The sequence below is a fragment of the Dama dama genome, chromosome 30, assembly GCF_033118175.1.
Source record: "Dama dama isolate Ldn47 chromosome 30, ASM3311817v1, whole genome shotgun sequence".
NCBI classification, from domain to species: Eukaryota; Metazoa; Chordata; class Mammalia; order Artiodactyla; family Cervidae; genus Dama; species Dama dama.
The window spans coordinates 26,972,501-26,987,377 of record NC_083710.1 but is presented as its reverse complement, the minus strand read 5'-3'; the positions used below and the strand labels follow the sequence as shown (position 1 = coordinate 26,987,377).

Sequence of the window (14,877 nt, the reverse complement as noted above, 5' to 3'; positions counted from 1 at the left end):
TTCTAAGATTAACATCAACAACCAAAAGAAGTCTTCTTAAAATATAATTTGACATGATGTTAAAAATTTCAACCATTTTATGCCCAGCTTTTTTAAATACATACATAATGAAAATACTATTCACACTCAGTAATATCTGTGTGATCATATATTTGACACACGTCCTATTGGTCTAGAAATTCTGGGAAATGGGAGGTGAGTTTGTCTGATTGTTCCAGCATTAGAATTATGAATTGCCTATTCCATCACTCTGCATTTTTTCAAACTGTGGATCAAAAAAATCAATTTAGTAGCTTATGATTAGAGTTTTCTTCTGGATAAAATGGAATGGAAAAATATTAGTATGCAATGCATGTAGTGAGAATAGATGATGTTTTGAAAACTTTATTCATTTTATTCACACCCACACGTGCACACAAACAGATGTGAGTATGTTTACATAGTCTTAAGTATACTGGGCCACAATATGAAATGTATTTCTCATTGTGGGTCATTGTCAAAGGTTACCAGAAACCTCTCGTATTCTTATGTAAAGGATTTAAACCTGTGATTTTGCATTTGTAGAAATTGAGTTTAAGGAGGGAGAAACCCAGCACATTGTTGAAATTGAAATAATATTTGATGGCGTAAGAGAGATGAGAGAGGCCTTCACTGTCCACCTAAAACCTGATGAAAATATGATAGCAGAGACACAGGTAAGTAATCAGATATGGATATAAAGTCATGGCCAGTATTTTATCAGGGAAAATGTGTGTAACCATCCCAAATATACAGCTAAGTCATGGACTTCAGACTTGTATAAAGAAGATGCATATAATCTTTTTTCACCTCCTAAATAAATGTTTCCATTGGAAAACAAGAATGAAGAAATTCCTAAATTCCTTAGTGGTTCAATGATTAGGACGCTATGCCTTTATTGCCAAGGACCTGCGTTCGATCCCTGGTCAGAGAACTAAGATCCCACAAAACAAGTGGCACGGCCAAAAAACAGAAAAGATTCTTGTCTCTTTCTTGAAAAATCATGTTTGTAGGACGTCAAGGACTAGAGTCTCTGAGTCCCACGGCAGCCCAGTTTACCCTTTCCATTTTAGTCAATAATGATTGAATCTGGGATTAACCTTTGTGCTTTGTAGTCTCAGCACAAAGATGAGGCTATTAGTTTAGTGCCACAACTCATTAAAACACACATTTTTAATCCATGAAACAATTTTCTAACCCCCCAAATTCCCACCTGATCATCATAACTATTAAATTGATGTCCAGAGGCTCAAAGACTCAAATGTTATGGTCCTAACAATTCTTTTCTGTTTTCATTTAATTTTATTTTGTATCATCAACCAGATTTTCTTCAAAATAAACATAATTTCCATAGAATTTTGACCTTTAAATCTAATCTTTAAAACTAAAGGATTTTTAAATTTTTATTTTATATTGGAGAATAGTTGATTAACAATGTTGTGTGAGTTCCGGGTTTACAGCAAAGTGATTCAGTTTTGCGTACGGGTGTATCTGTTTTTTTTTCAAGTTCTTTACCCATTTAGGTTATTACAGAACATTGAGCAAAGTTCCCTGTGCTATCCAGTAGGTCTTTGTTGTTCATCTATTTTAAATATAGCAGTGTGTACATGTCAGCCCCAAACTCCCATTCTATCGCTCCCCACCACCCTTCCCCCCTAGTAACTGTAAGTTCATTCTCTAAATCTGTGAATTTGTTTCTGTTTTGTAGATAAGTTCATTTGTATCATTTTTTTAAGATTTCACATATAAGTGATATAAGAATTAAGGAACTGACCAATTTTTATATTATCTGTGCTTACATTTATTATATTTCTTTTACGTATTAGTGGTTTCACTATTAGTGTAAGATATTTTTCCCTTAAGTACAGGTATTTTTAATATTTTATAATTTCTGCTACTTGATGGTATTTAGAGTGCCTTGGGTTTTTTCAAGTCATAGTTAAAATTCAAGAAGTAGGGACAGCAAATCTTTTTCAAATATAAGTCTTGATCACCTAAGAAATGAGCCTTTAACTTTTATGGAGCATTGTATTAACCTCTCCTGAGTAAGAGGAACAGAGATTCATTCAAATGACTTCAAGTGATCAAAGCCTCTTTTAAGAGGACACCGGTAAGTATAGGCTTAGAAACTGGGATGTGTCATCAGATACTGGAAGGTGGTTCAGGAGCTAAGGCAAATTTATCAGCAAGGTGTTCTTATCACCCTACCAGCAGTAGGTGTTCACGGGACCCTCTTCTGTCTGCGACTCAGCTTCTCCCTCTGCCTTTGTTTCAGGCTGTGCTTCTGCTCGTCTGAAGCTTCACTTTTCACAGCCATCCACTTCGTCAGGGTCCCTAGAACCTACCTTCTCCCATGGTGTCTTTCAGCTTTCCTCCTGCTATTAATCAATTGACTTTGTCATCGTCTTCCACTTTACAACCCCAACAACACTTTACAGCCAAGTTAGACTTAGCTAGTATCATTGCAATTTGGAGAAAAAATTACAACCACATGCTTTGTGGGCCACTGGCCAACAGACTGCCCTGGGCTCAGGTACCCTTCCTTGGACATGCTAGGGTTATTAGAAACAAACCACATAGGACCTGTCACACTGCAGGGTCTCTGGGCATGACAATTGCTATTATATTGAAACCATGTACTTGCCAAGTATTGTATTGTTCTGCACAATAGAAGCATCAGGAGTCTGATATATCAATAATCATGGATAACTATCTTTTCCTTCAAGGCGACCAAAGCCATTGTGTATATAGAAGAAATGAACAGCATGGCCGATGTCACTTTTCCTTCTGTCCCTCAAGTTGTGTCCTTGCTGATCTACGATGACACTTCCAGGGCCAAAGAGAGTGCTGGACCTGTGTCTGGTTATCCTGTCGTCTGTATCACAGTGAGTAGGAAATGGAGGAAAATTGTAAAGTAGTTAAAATAGTTATGAACATTAACCAAGGTAGCATGGGCTTTGCCGTGATGAGATAAAAGTGGGAAAATACTGCAGGATTTACTCTTTGGTCTTTGGAAAGGAAAATATCACTCAAGTGAAGCTCCCATTTTTCTCCCTTCATCCGACAAAGGTTTACTAACTGATGTGCCCATAGTGTGTGTCTCATATTATCTCAGGATCTGTCACTGGGAGAAAAATTAATAAGATATAAACTTTGTGCTTGAGGAATTTAAAAATAAGGAAGAGGAAAATATGTACGAATTTATCACTCTACTATAAGGCACAATGAGTATTATCATGATACAAACTAGGAAATAGAACAGCAGCTCCACCTGTGAGGGAAGGTTTGGGATGGTCTGATGGAGTGTCAGTAGTTTGAGTCACATAAGGAAACATCATTCCAGAATGAAGTGGTTGCATTACAAATGGCATAGTATCATTACTTTTTTTAGTAATGAACCATCTCTTTGCTATAAATTATAAGCACCTTGTGAGCAAAAATTCGGACACATTTATTTATTTTATGTTGCTTTACAATTTTGTGTTAGTTTCTGCTGTTCAACAAAGGGAATCAGCTGTGTGTCTGTATACACATGTCTCCTCTCTCAGGGCCTCCCTCCCACCTCTCTAAGTCATCACAGAGCTCTGAGCTGAGCTCCCTGTGCTCCCAGCAGCTTCCCACTAGCTATCTATTTTATACATGGTAGTGTGTGTACTGGGCTTCCCTGGTGGCTGAGACAGTAAAGAATTTGCCTGCAATGCAGGAGATATGGGTTTGATCCCTGGGTTGGGAAGATGCCCTGAAGAAGGAAATGGCAACCCACTGCAGTATTTTTGCCTGGAGAATCCCATGGACAGAGAAGTTTGACGGGCTACAGTCCACGGGGTCACAAAGAGTCAGACACACAACTGAGTGACTAACACACGTAGTGTATGTATCTCAACACTACTCTCCCAATTCGTCCAACCCTTCCTTCCGCTACTTATTTTTATATTGCAATATCCCGGGTTTAATGACCTATATATAACAGGTGTACAGTAAGTGTGTGTTGGATTATCAAGGCAAGCAATGATTATGTGGTACAAGTAATAGAAGTCTTGAAATTTATTAAGGAACATGGACCTCATTTGTTGGGTAACAGGGAGCTCTTGCCCAGAAGAATGACAGGAGCAGACAGGTTGTAGTGGGAGTGTTACCGTGGCAGCAATGGCCTCCTGACTAGAAAGGCTCTGAATTAGATAGAAAGGTGATGCTGGGAATGGAAAGAAGGGGCCAGCTTACGAGACACAAAAAGAATCAACCAAGTTCACTGGCCCACCAGACATGGGGGACAATGTAAAAAGTGGGGGAGTGAGGGAGAGAGAAAGACAGGGATTATCTGACAACTCTAGGGATGCAAGAGATGATGAAATGAGTGTCACTTTTATTCAAGTTATCAAGTTAAAGGTGGAAAAGCTCCATAAGCTGTTTGAAATGCAAGGTCAGAGTCCCTGAAAGCTAGCATGGCTAGGAATAGGAATTTGAAAGTTGCCTGAGTAGCATTGTTGACTTGGGGGGAAAAAGACTAGCACTGAAGATAGTAAAGTAGAGAGAATTTAAGAGGAATAATTTCCATCTTGTTCTATCCTGTGGCCCTAACACAGTTATTTGTTTCCCATAGGCTTGCAACCCTAAATATTCAGACTATGAAAAAACAGGCTCTCTTTGTGCAAGTGAGAACATCAATGACACTTTGACCCGGTACCGATGGCTGATCAGCGCCCCCGCGGGCCCCGACGGCGTGACCAGCCCCATGAGAGAAGTGGACTTTGACACCTTTTTCACTTCGTCCAAGATGATCACTTTAGACTCCATATACTTCCAGCCTGGCTCCAGAGTGCAGTGTGCAGCTCGAGCTGTGAATGCTGACGGCAGTGAAGGCTTGGAGCTGATGAGTCCTATTGTGACCATCGGTAGAGAAGAAGGTAGTACATGGCGGTTTTCACATCATGTTCGCTGGAATACCAAGGAATGTTATATATGTCTAATTTCTAGTTATTCATTCATCCAAATGCCCCATGTATTCTGTTATATGTTGATAATTTTAAATGATAAAGTGAAAGTGTTAGTCACTCAGTTGTGTCTGACTCTTTGCAACCCTATGGACCGTAGCCCACCAGGCTCCTCTGTCCATGGGATTTTCCAAGCAAGAATACTGGAGCAGGTTACCATTCCCTTCTCCAGGGGATCTTCCCAACCCAGGAATCGAACCCTGGTTTCCTGCATTGCAGGAGGATTCTTTACCATCTGAGCCATTGCTGCTCTTAAAATGATAGGTATTTTAAAATGATAATCTATTTTCACAAAAATAGTCTTTAGAAAACAAATATATACTCATTGTTCATTTTTCAGTCACTGTGCAAATGTCACAATTTTGCTGGAATATGAAAAATAAGGCATGATTCCTGCCCTCCCAGAGTTCACATGCAAGTTGAAGATAGATGCATTTTAGTCTGGTGGCGGGGGCACAGAAATGCAAGTCATTGTGATGAGTTCTAATCTGAATGGATCATGAAAGGTTTCATCAAAGAGGAGATGCTTAAGCTGAATCTTGAAAATGGGAGTGGGGGAAAGGCATAAGCAATGACTCATAGATGCATGAAGAAACCTAGAGTATTCTGGGAGCTGGAAGCAGAAAAATAAGCAACATGTGAGGGAGAGGAGGGGCAATCAGATGAAGCAGATGGTACACGTGGGTCGGATCTGGGCAGAGTGGCTCATGTGAAGGTGTGAAGCCAGGGCACTCGTCTCTGGTTGTTGGATGAGCAGGAGCTTGCTGGGTCAGGAGGGGAAGGACAGTCCAAGAAGAGAGGTATGTAAGAGTATCTATACTTTATTATTACAAGGGAGTTCATAAGGGATGTACATACTGTAAGAAATCATATATAGAGAGAAAGCTATATATTTTGGTCTCAAGACTCTCTGATTCTAATTTCTGTTTCTAAAATGAGTACATTTTTAGCTTTATTTTATTATAAATAATGTATATTTTATGATTAGTCTTAAGTATTTAACTCTAGGATAACAATCTCATTCATTTAGTTAAGCTACAGTTACTTTTTTCCTGTTGTTTTCCAATCATTTTTACTATGTCTGTTTATATTAAACTGATCTTGTGAATATGACTATAACTGATGATGAGGCAGGACTGGAGCCCAGACACAGTGGAGGTGGGAAATAGATGTGGCTGGAGACAACATTGAAAAGACAGAAAATCTACTTTATAAATTAACCTTTTTCCTGGCAGAATTTTTAAACTAGAGTTTTAAAATAGCTTTTTATAAAGCTATTTTATATATATATATGTATATAGTTTTTATAAGATTCTATTTCTAAAAATTCCATTTGTGTACAATTCTTCAGAAGAATGTTTGTTGCAGCAAGAAAGGTTATATGGACTATCTCCTACCCTTATATATTCAGGATTAATATATATTGATAAACTGTGTATTAAACATGTTCTTTTATCAGGATTCAAATGTATGATTTTTAAGTTTCTTTTTTTTCCCATTTATTTTTATTAGTTGGAAGCTAATTACTTTACAATATTGTAGTGGTTTTTGCCATACATTGACATGAATCAGCCATGGATTTACATGTATTCCCCATCCCGATCCCCCTCCCACCTCCCTCCCCACCCCATCCCTCTGGGTCTTCCCAGTGCACCAGCCCTGAGCACTTGTCTCATGCATCCAACCTGGGCTGGTGATCTGTTTCACCCTTGATAATATATGTTTTGATGCTGTTCTCTCAAAACATCCCACCCTCGCCTTCTCCCATAGAGTCCAAGTCTGTTCTGTATATCTGTGTCTCTTTTTCTGTTTTGCATATAGGGTTATCGTTACCATCTTTCTAAATTCCATATATATGCATTAGTATACTGTATTGGTCTTTATCTTTCTGGCTTACTTCACTCTGTATAATGGGCTCGAGTTTCATCCATCTCATTAGAACTGATTCAAATAAATTCTTTTTAATGGCCAAGTAATATTCCATGGTGTATATGTACCACAGCCTCCTTATCCATTCATCTGCTGATGGGCATCTAGGTTGCTTCTATGTCCTGGCTATTATAAACAGCACTGCGATGAACATTGGGGTGCACGTGTCTCTTTCAGATGTGGTTTCCTGGGTGTGTATGCCCAGAAGTGGGATTGCTGGGTCATATGGCAGTTCTATTTCCAGTTTTTTAAGAAATCTCCACACTGTTCTCCATAGCAGCTATACTAGTTTGCATTCCCACCAACAGTGTAAGAGGGTTCCCTTTTCTCCACACCCTCTCCAGCATTTATTGCTTGTAGACTTTTGGATAGCAGCCATCCTGACTGGCGTGTAATGGTACCTCATTGTGGTTTTGATTTGCATTTCCCTGATAATGAGTGATGTTGAGCATCTTTTCATGTGTTTGTTAGCCATCTGTATGTCTTCTTTGGAGAAATGTCTGTTTAGTTCTTTGGCCCATTTTTTGATTGGGTCATTTATTTTTCTGGAATTGAGCTGCAGGAGTTGCTAGTATATTATTGAGATTAATCCTTTGTCTGTTGCTTCATTTGCTATTATTTTCTCCCATTCTGAAGGCTGTCTTCACCTTGCTTATAGTTTCCTTTGTTGTGCAAAAGCTTTTAAGTTTCATTAGGTCCCACTTGTTTATTTTTGCTTTTATTTCCAATATTCTGGGAGGTGGGTCATAGAGGATCCTGCTGTGATTTATGTCAGAGAGTGTTTTGCCTATGTTCTCCTCTAGGAGTTTTATAGTTTCTGGTCTTAGATCTTTAATCCATTTTGAGTTTATTTTTGTGTATGGTGTTAGAAAGTGTTCTAGTTTCATTCTTTTACAAGTGGTTGACCAGTTTTCCCAGCACCACTTGTTAAAGAGGTTGTCTTTTTTCCATTGTATATCCTTGCCTCCTTTGTCAAAGATAAGGTGTCCGTAGGTACGTGGATTTATCTCTGGGCTTTCTATTTTGTTCCATTGATCTATATTTCTGTATTTGTGCCAGTACCATACTGTCTTGATGACTGTGGCTTTGTAGTAGAGCCTGAAGTCAGGCAGGTTGATTCCTCCAGTTCCATTCTTCTTTCTCAAGATTGTTTTGGCTATTCGAGGTTTTTTGTATTTCCATACAAATTGTGAAATTATTTGTTCTAGTTCTGTGAAGAATGAAATCCCTTGCATTCCTATACACTAACAATGAGAAAACAGAAAGAGAAATTAAGGAAACAATACCATTCACCATTGCAACAAAAAGAATAAAATACTTAGGAGTATATATACCTAAAGAAACAAAAGACCTATACATAGAAAACTATAAAACACTGATGAAAGAAATCAAAGAGGACACAAATGGAGAAATATACTGTGTTCATGTATTGAAAGAATCAATATTGTCAAAATGACTATATTACCCAAAGCAATCTATAGATTCAATGCAATCCCTATCAAGCTACCAACAGTATTCTTCACAGAAGTAGAACAAATAATTAAGTTTCTTTTAAAACCAAAGTATTGTGTTGGTGCCAAAAAAAATTAAGCAATGACTTTAAATGAATCACCCTTAATTAATAAAACAGACATGCATGATTCTAGGGCCTGATTCTGATTTTGTTGACATTCTCATGAAAACCTTTTGAACTGTGGTGTTAGAGAAGACTCTTGAGAGTCCCTTGGACTGCAGGGAGATCAAACCAGTCCATCCTAAAGGAAATCAGTCCTCACTATTCATTGGAAGGACTGATGCTGAAGCTGAAACTCCAATACTTTGGCCACCTGATGTGAAGAACTGACTCATTGGAAAAGATCCTGATGCTAGGAAAGACTGAGAGCAGGAGAAGGGGATGACAGAGGATGAGATGGTTGGATTGCATCACTGACTCAATGGATATGAGTTTGAGCAAGCTACAGGAGTTGGTGATGGACAGGGAAGCCTAGCGAGCTGCAGTTCATGGGGTCACAAAGAATCGGACACAACTGAGCGACTGAACTGACACTTACTTTTCTCCTGTTGTTTTTCAGTCATTTTTACTGTATCTGTTTATATTAAAATGATCTTGTGAATATGACCATAACCGATGATGTGCAGCACATGTTAAATCACGTTGAACAGTAACTTTTTTTCTCAAACTTTAGAAGATACTCCAAGTCTTAAGAAGTAGCCATTGAACTGTCTGCTGGAATCACTTCTCACACCATGGTCTTTTGATTCCTCATAATATCTACTCTCAGCAATTCCTTGGTTCACAGAGAATTTTAAAGTACATAGAAAAATAATAGTGCCTATTAAAAATGTATATACTTTAGGTGTCAACCGTTATCTTCTTTTAGCATAAATGTATATTCATTGTGCCTTAGGTCTTTGCCAGCCCCGAGTGCCTGGGATAGTGGGAGCAGAGCCCTTCTCAGCTAAACTGCGCTACACGGGCCCCGAGGACCCAGAGCACACGAACCTCATCAAACTCACTGTCACGATGCCTCACATAGACGGTAGGTGACTTGGGTAAGCAAAGCCGTGGAGATAGTTTGGGCTTCTCTTTACCCGGTTTATTTTACTGAAAACAGGCAGAGCTCATTTCATTGCACTTCGAAGATACTGTGGTTTTTACAAGTTGAAGGTGGGTGGCAACCCTGCTTCCAGCAATCTGTTGGCACCATTTTCCCAACAGCATCTGCTTGCTTACATCTCTATGCCACATTTTGGTAATTCTCTCAATATTTCAAACCCTCCACCAGCAAGAAGATTTTGATTCACTGAAGGCTCAGGTGATGGTTAGCATTTTTCAACAATAAAATATTTTTCAGTGAAGATGGGTCCACTGTGTTTTACACATGACGCTATTACACACTTTACAGTATAGTTGCACTGGGAAACAAAAAAAAAATTCATGGAACTCACTTCATTTTGATATTCACTTTATTTCGGTGATCTAGAACCAAACCGGCAGTATCTCTGAGGTCTGCCTGTTTTCTGAATAACCAAGCGTACAATAAATGCTCAGTTTACAACTTAAGTTTCAAGCCTTGCTTCTTTTGAGTGTTTTTTGCAATCTGTCTGCTCAGTTTTATTTTTTCTGATAATTTCAGCGCTTAAAAATAGGTAAATGTCATACATGTCACAACACAATGAAACAAAGCTTTGGTTGATGTGCTATCTTCTATGAAATGGCATAGTGTGCCTTCAAAACTCTTAAATTTGGACTTGCATTAAAGCACATGGTATCTCAATGCCTGCCTTCAACATCTATTTGCTGTTTCATAGCAAGAATCTCATAAATCTCTGCCAATATTTATTGCAACAGCTAAGACATTTCTTAGCCATTAAAATAAGACAAAAATGCCCCTAACAATGATAAATTTTGTGTTCATTTTCTCTGGATAGGGAACTGTGGCCAGAATTTCTAAATTAGTAACTTTATCCACACCTTAGGAACATTTCCTCATGTACAGAAGACATTTTCACATTCTATTCCTCTTAATTCACTTTATAGCTAAAGTATATAAACATTAATTCTATTACTTGGTATGTTAGTTATAGTTTAAGTAGCTAATGGAGAGGCAATATTAGGCAATATAGGTAATATTACAAACTAAAATATATTTATATGCATGTATGTGTGTGTGTGTATATATATATATATTTATATATATGAGAAGGAAATGACAACTGGCTCCAGTATTTGTGCCTGGGAAATCCCATGGACAGAGGATCCCGACAGGCTACAGTCCATGGTGTTGAAAAGGAGTCAGACACAACTTAGAGACTTAACAACAGCAAATATATATGTATGTATATGTATAAGGTAGAATTTATATATAAGGTAGAATTTATCTGCCTCATAAAAAAGGACATCATTTTGCCTTGTCTGCTTATTGCATACCCAAATTTTTGCTATGTGGACAGGAATCTGCCCCTCCTTATTTCATAGTGTAAAGTTGGGTCCATGTTTGACCACCCTACCTTTAGACCCATGTGAGCTCTCACCATGTGAGAGGTGTGACTCAGACATGCAGACAGTGGAGGAGACCATCAGGGAAGGGCAGACCTATAACAGTCCTTCCTAATAGAAAGACTGGTCCCTCATGCATCTCCTAGAGCTTGACTTAGCATTTTCTAAGACAGTCAATGCTCATAGCTCTGCAGAAGCTGACCAGTTCTTTCGTGGGGCCAGCATTTTGCTCTGGGAGAATCTAAGAAGGAGAGGTAGAAAAGATTCCAGGAGAAAACCTCTTTCATAGCCCTTTTTGCTGCATTGCTTACCACAAGGTTCAACAAACTAGGTCCCGTGGGCCGAATCTAACCTGCTGCCTGTTTTTGTGTGGTCTGCAAGCTATGAATGCTTTTTACATTTTTAAATGTTTGGAAGAAATCAAAAGAAGAACATTTCATGATACATGAAAATTATTTAAAATTATGCTGCTGCTGCTAAGTAGCTTCAGTCGTGTCCGACTCTGTGCGACCCCACAGACGGCAGCCCACCAGGCTCCCCTGTCCCTGGGATTCTCCAGGCAAGAACACTGGAGTGGGTTGCCATTTCCTTCTCCAATGCATGAAAGTGAAAAATGAAAGTGATGTCGCTCAGTCGTGTCCGACTCCTAGCATCCCCATGGACTGCAGCCTACCAGGCTCCTCCATCCATGGGATTTTAAATTATAATCCCTAATAGAGGCTTCTTGCACACAGTTATGTGAATTCCTTTACAACCCATCTATGGCAACCTTGGCTCTGAAATCACAACTCTAAACAGTTGCAGCAGATCCTTATGGCTCACAAATCCTAAAATATTTACAATTTGAGTCTTTATAGAAGAAGTTGGGCAATTCTTATCCAATACTCTATGGTGGTAGTTTTCAAAATTTTTGGTCTTAGGGCACACTCAAAATTATAGCCAAAAAGACCTTTCATTTTTGTGGGTTATAGCCTCAAGTATTAACTGGATTTAAAATTAAAATTGAAGAATTGTTAAATATTTATTCATTAATGTTAAAAAATAACAAGAAATCCATTACATGCTAACATGAAAAATACACTTTTAAGAAAAAGAACTATATAAAGCAAAATGAAAGAATGGCATTGTTTCACATTTTTAAAAACATCTTTAGTGAATGGCTTAATAAAAGACAGCTGGGTCCTTATATCTACTTCTACATTCAATCTATTACAATATATGATTTAGTTTAGACTGGAAAAATCCATTGTACACTACTGAGAAAATAAGCATGGAGAAGTCAAATAATACCTTAGAGTCATGAAAAGAGCATTAGTATTACAGATTTCCTGAAAAATTCTCAGGATCCTCAGGGGTCCTAAATACCACTTTAATAATCACTGAAAAAGAAAGTGAAAGTGTTAGTCACTTAGTGGTGTCCGACTCTTTGCAACCTCATGGACTGTATCCCGCCAGGCTCCTCTGTCCTTGGGATTTTCCAAGCAAGAATCCCTTCTCCAGGGGATCGTCCCAACCTAGAGATCGAAGCCTGGTTTCCTGCATTGCAGGCTCTTCTTTACCATCTGAGCCATCACTGCTCACTTACCTTTTCAAGAGATAAAGAGATTATGAAGCAAGGGTTCAAAGCCCTTTGCTGTTGGTGAAAATGGTAACAGTGATTATCGCAATTCCTTGTAGGCATGCTCCCCATAATCTCTACCAAAGAGCTTTCCAACTTTGAGCTCACACTCAGCCCTGATGGCACCCGTGTTGGAAACCACAAGTGCTCCAACCTCTTGGATTACACCGAAGTAAAGACCCACCACGGTTTCTTGACTGATGCTACCAAAAATCCAGAAATAATTGGAGAGACATATCCTTACCAGTACAGCTCGTCTATCAGAGGTTCCAATACCTTACGCTTCTACCGAAACCTGAACCTGGAGGCCTGCTTATGGGAGTTTGTTAGCTACTACGACATGTCCGAGCTGCTCACTGACTGTGGCGGGACCATTGGAACCGATGGACAGGTATGGACCTTTAACATCTGAGCTTTGGTCACTGGACAAACCGGCTGGACAGAAGTCCCGGCTTCTGTTTTCCATCTTGGTGATGTAGGTTATTGGGCACAAGAAAGAGTAGGTGATTGGCATGAGTGCTATAAAAACCCATGTCTATTTCTAGAAATCTATGTCTTTTTTTAAGCAATGTGTCAGTAGCATTATCTTTGGATTGAAAGGACACCATATAACTATGCAGTAAGCTCCAAATCTACTCTGATATTATAAAACTGCAAATACTAATTTCTCTTCAAAGTATACATTTGCATTTTTTGTGTTGTGTTACAGATGCCTGGGATGTATCATGAACCATCTAAAATAAGGATTTAGTCCTCAGAGTCTGTCCAGTTTTTCTCCCTCCTTACTTTCTTCTTCATCTACCTTCTATCTTTCTCTCCTTCTACCTCCATTTTGCCTCCTTTATCTTTCTAGTTTTCTCCCCCTTTCTTCCCTGTCTGGTTCATCACTAACATAGTCCATCACTAACATAGTCAAAAGTATTTTCATTTAAAGCTTACTGTTATTTCTACTTTACAATTACTTATTCCTCTTCATACGACACAGGCAGACATTTACACATAAAAATACACACACATAAACACAGTCCACCCCCCACCCCCACCACCATCAGCAGTAAAGTTGTTGTTAAAATGGTGGTGAAGCAAGGTCTTCATTAGCGGTTATAACAGAAAATCTAAAATATATAGGGTGTAGCTTAGATTTGAAATGAGTATTTGAATTAAAACTCATGTTCCATCCTACCTGGCTGAACAGAGTTTATATAAGTAGGCTTATACATTAAACTAGGACTTTCCTGGTGGTGCTAGTGGTTAAAGAACCTGCCTGCTAATACAGTAGGTGTAACAGATGTGGGTTTGATCCCTGGGTCGGGAAGATCCCCTGGAAGAGGGCACAGTAACCCACTCCAGTATTCTTACCTGAAGAATTCCATGGACAGAGGAGCCTGGCAGGCTTTGCACACTTGCATACATTAAAGTGTCAAATGGTATCCAGAATATAGCTTGTCTTTCAAAAGTTAACCATGAGTCTATATTTCTTTCTGTGCTATATTCCTGTGATGTTAAAATATAAGACAACTAATAGCAAGGGAAACGTAGATCATAACTGTGGGTTTACTCCCAAAGCAAAGCTGTAAACCTTGACCAGTTCTTTTGGTGTTGATATCGAATGGCCCTGTATTTTATGTCTGGGATCTATTGGACTCCAAGGATGTGAGACTTTATCTCTATGTCCTCTAAAAGCAACAAATATCCAGAAACTTGCTTGAATTACTAAAAATCCCAAGTAAGAACACCAACAGGAAGACAGTATAGAACAGTATAAAGAGCCTGCATATTGAAATTTAGCAAATGCAGACCTAAAGTTGGCTCTGACATTTTCTAGCTCCATCTTCTTGGACAGGTTACTTAAACCCTCATAAGTGTTGCTGTTCAAGTCCCTCTTTGCCACCTGGAAGAAACATGAAAGAAGCAAAGTCCTACCCCAGAATAAAGCATGTTAGCACATCTACATCAGCGTTTTTCTTTAGAGGACAAGTATCTCCAGTCCTTTGATTGTTCCTCACAGAGCCTGTTTTCGATCCATTATTAAATCATCCCTGTATTCTGTCTGGATGCTCTTCTCTCAGGATCTTGCTAGAGTCATGGGCTCTACTGGCATAAACCCAATGGGACCCAGTAATAGGATTCCACTGTTGTTCTGGTTCTTGTTTGTTAAAAAGCTCTTCGTACCATGGAGCCTCTCTGTTGGTCTTATCTAATCTATGGTTACTTTTTAGTCTCAAGAATGTTTTCTATCTTCTCTGCAAAAGGGCAGTACTTCTCTGTCTTTTATGCATGCAATCCAGACAGGCTTCCCTACTGAAAAGCCTGCGCTTAAC

The 14,877-nt window shown here is 38.8% G+C and overlaps 1 protein-coding gene across 1 annotated transcript in view; it reads left to right on the top strand.

The window, feature by feature from the left end:
* Nucleotides 1-14,877, top strand: part of FREM2 (FRAS1 related extracellular matrix 2) — a 150,314-nt gene that overhangs the window by 120,679 nt on the left and 14,758 nt on the right. The window contains exons 12-16 of the mRNA XM_061133235.1: nucleotides 565-695; nucleotides 2,745-2,903; nucleotides 4,619-4,922; nucleotides 9,347-9,478; nucleotides 12,616-12,947. Coding sequence (XP_060989218.1) covers nucleotides 565-695; nucleotides 2,745-2,903; nucleotides 4,619-4,922; nucleotides 9,347-9,478; nucleotides 12,616-12,947 — 1,058 coding nt within the window. The remainder of the gene's footprint in view (nucleotides 1-564; nucleotides 696-2,744; nucleotides 2,904-4,618; nucleotides 4,923-9,346; nucleotides 9,479-12,615; nucleotides 12,948-14,877) is intronic.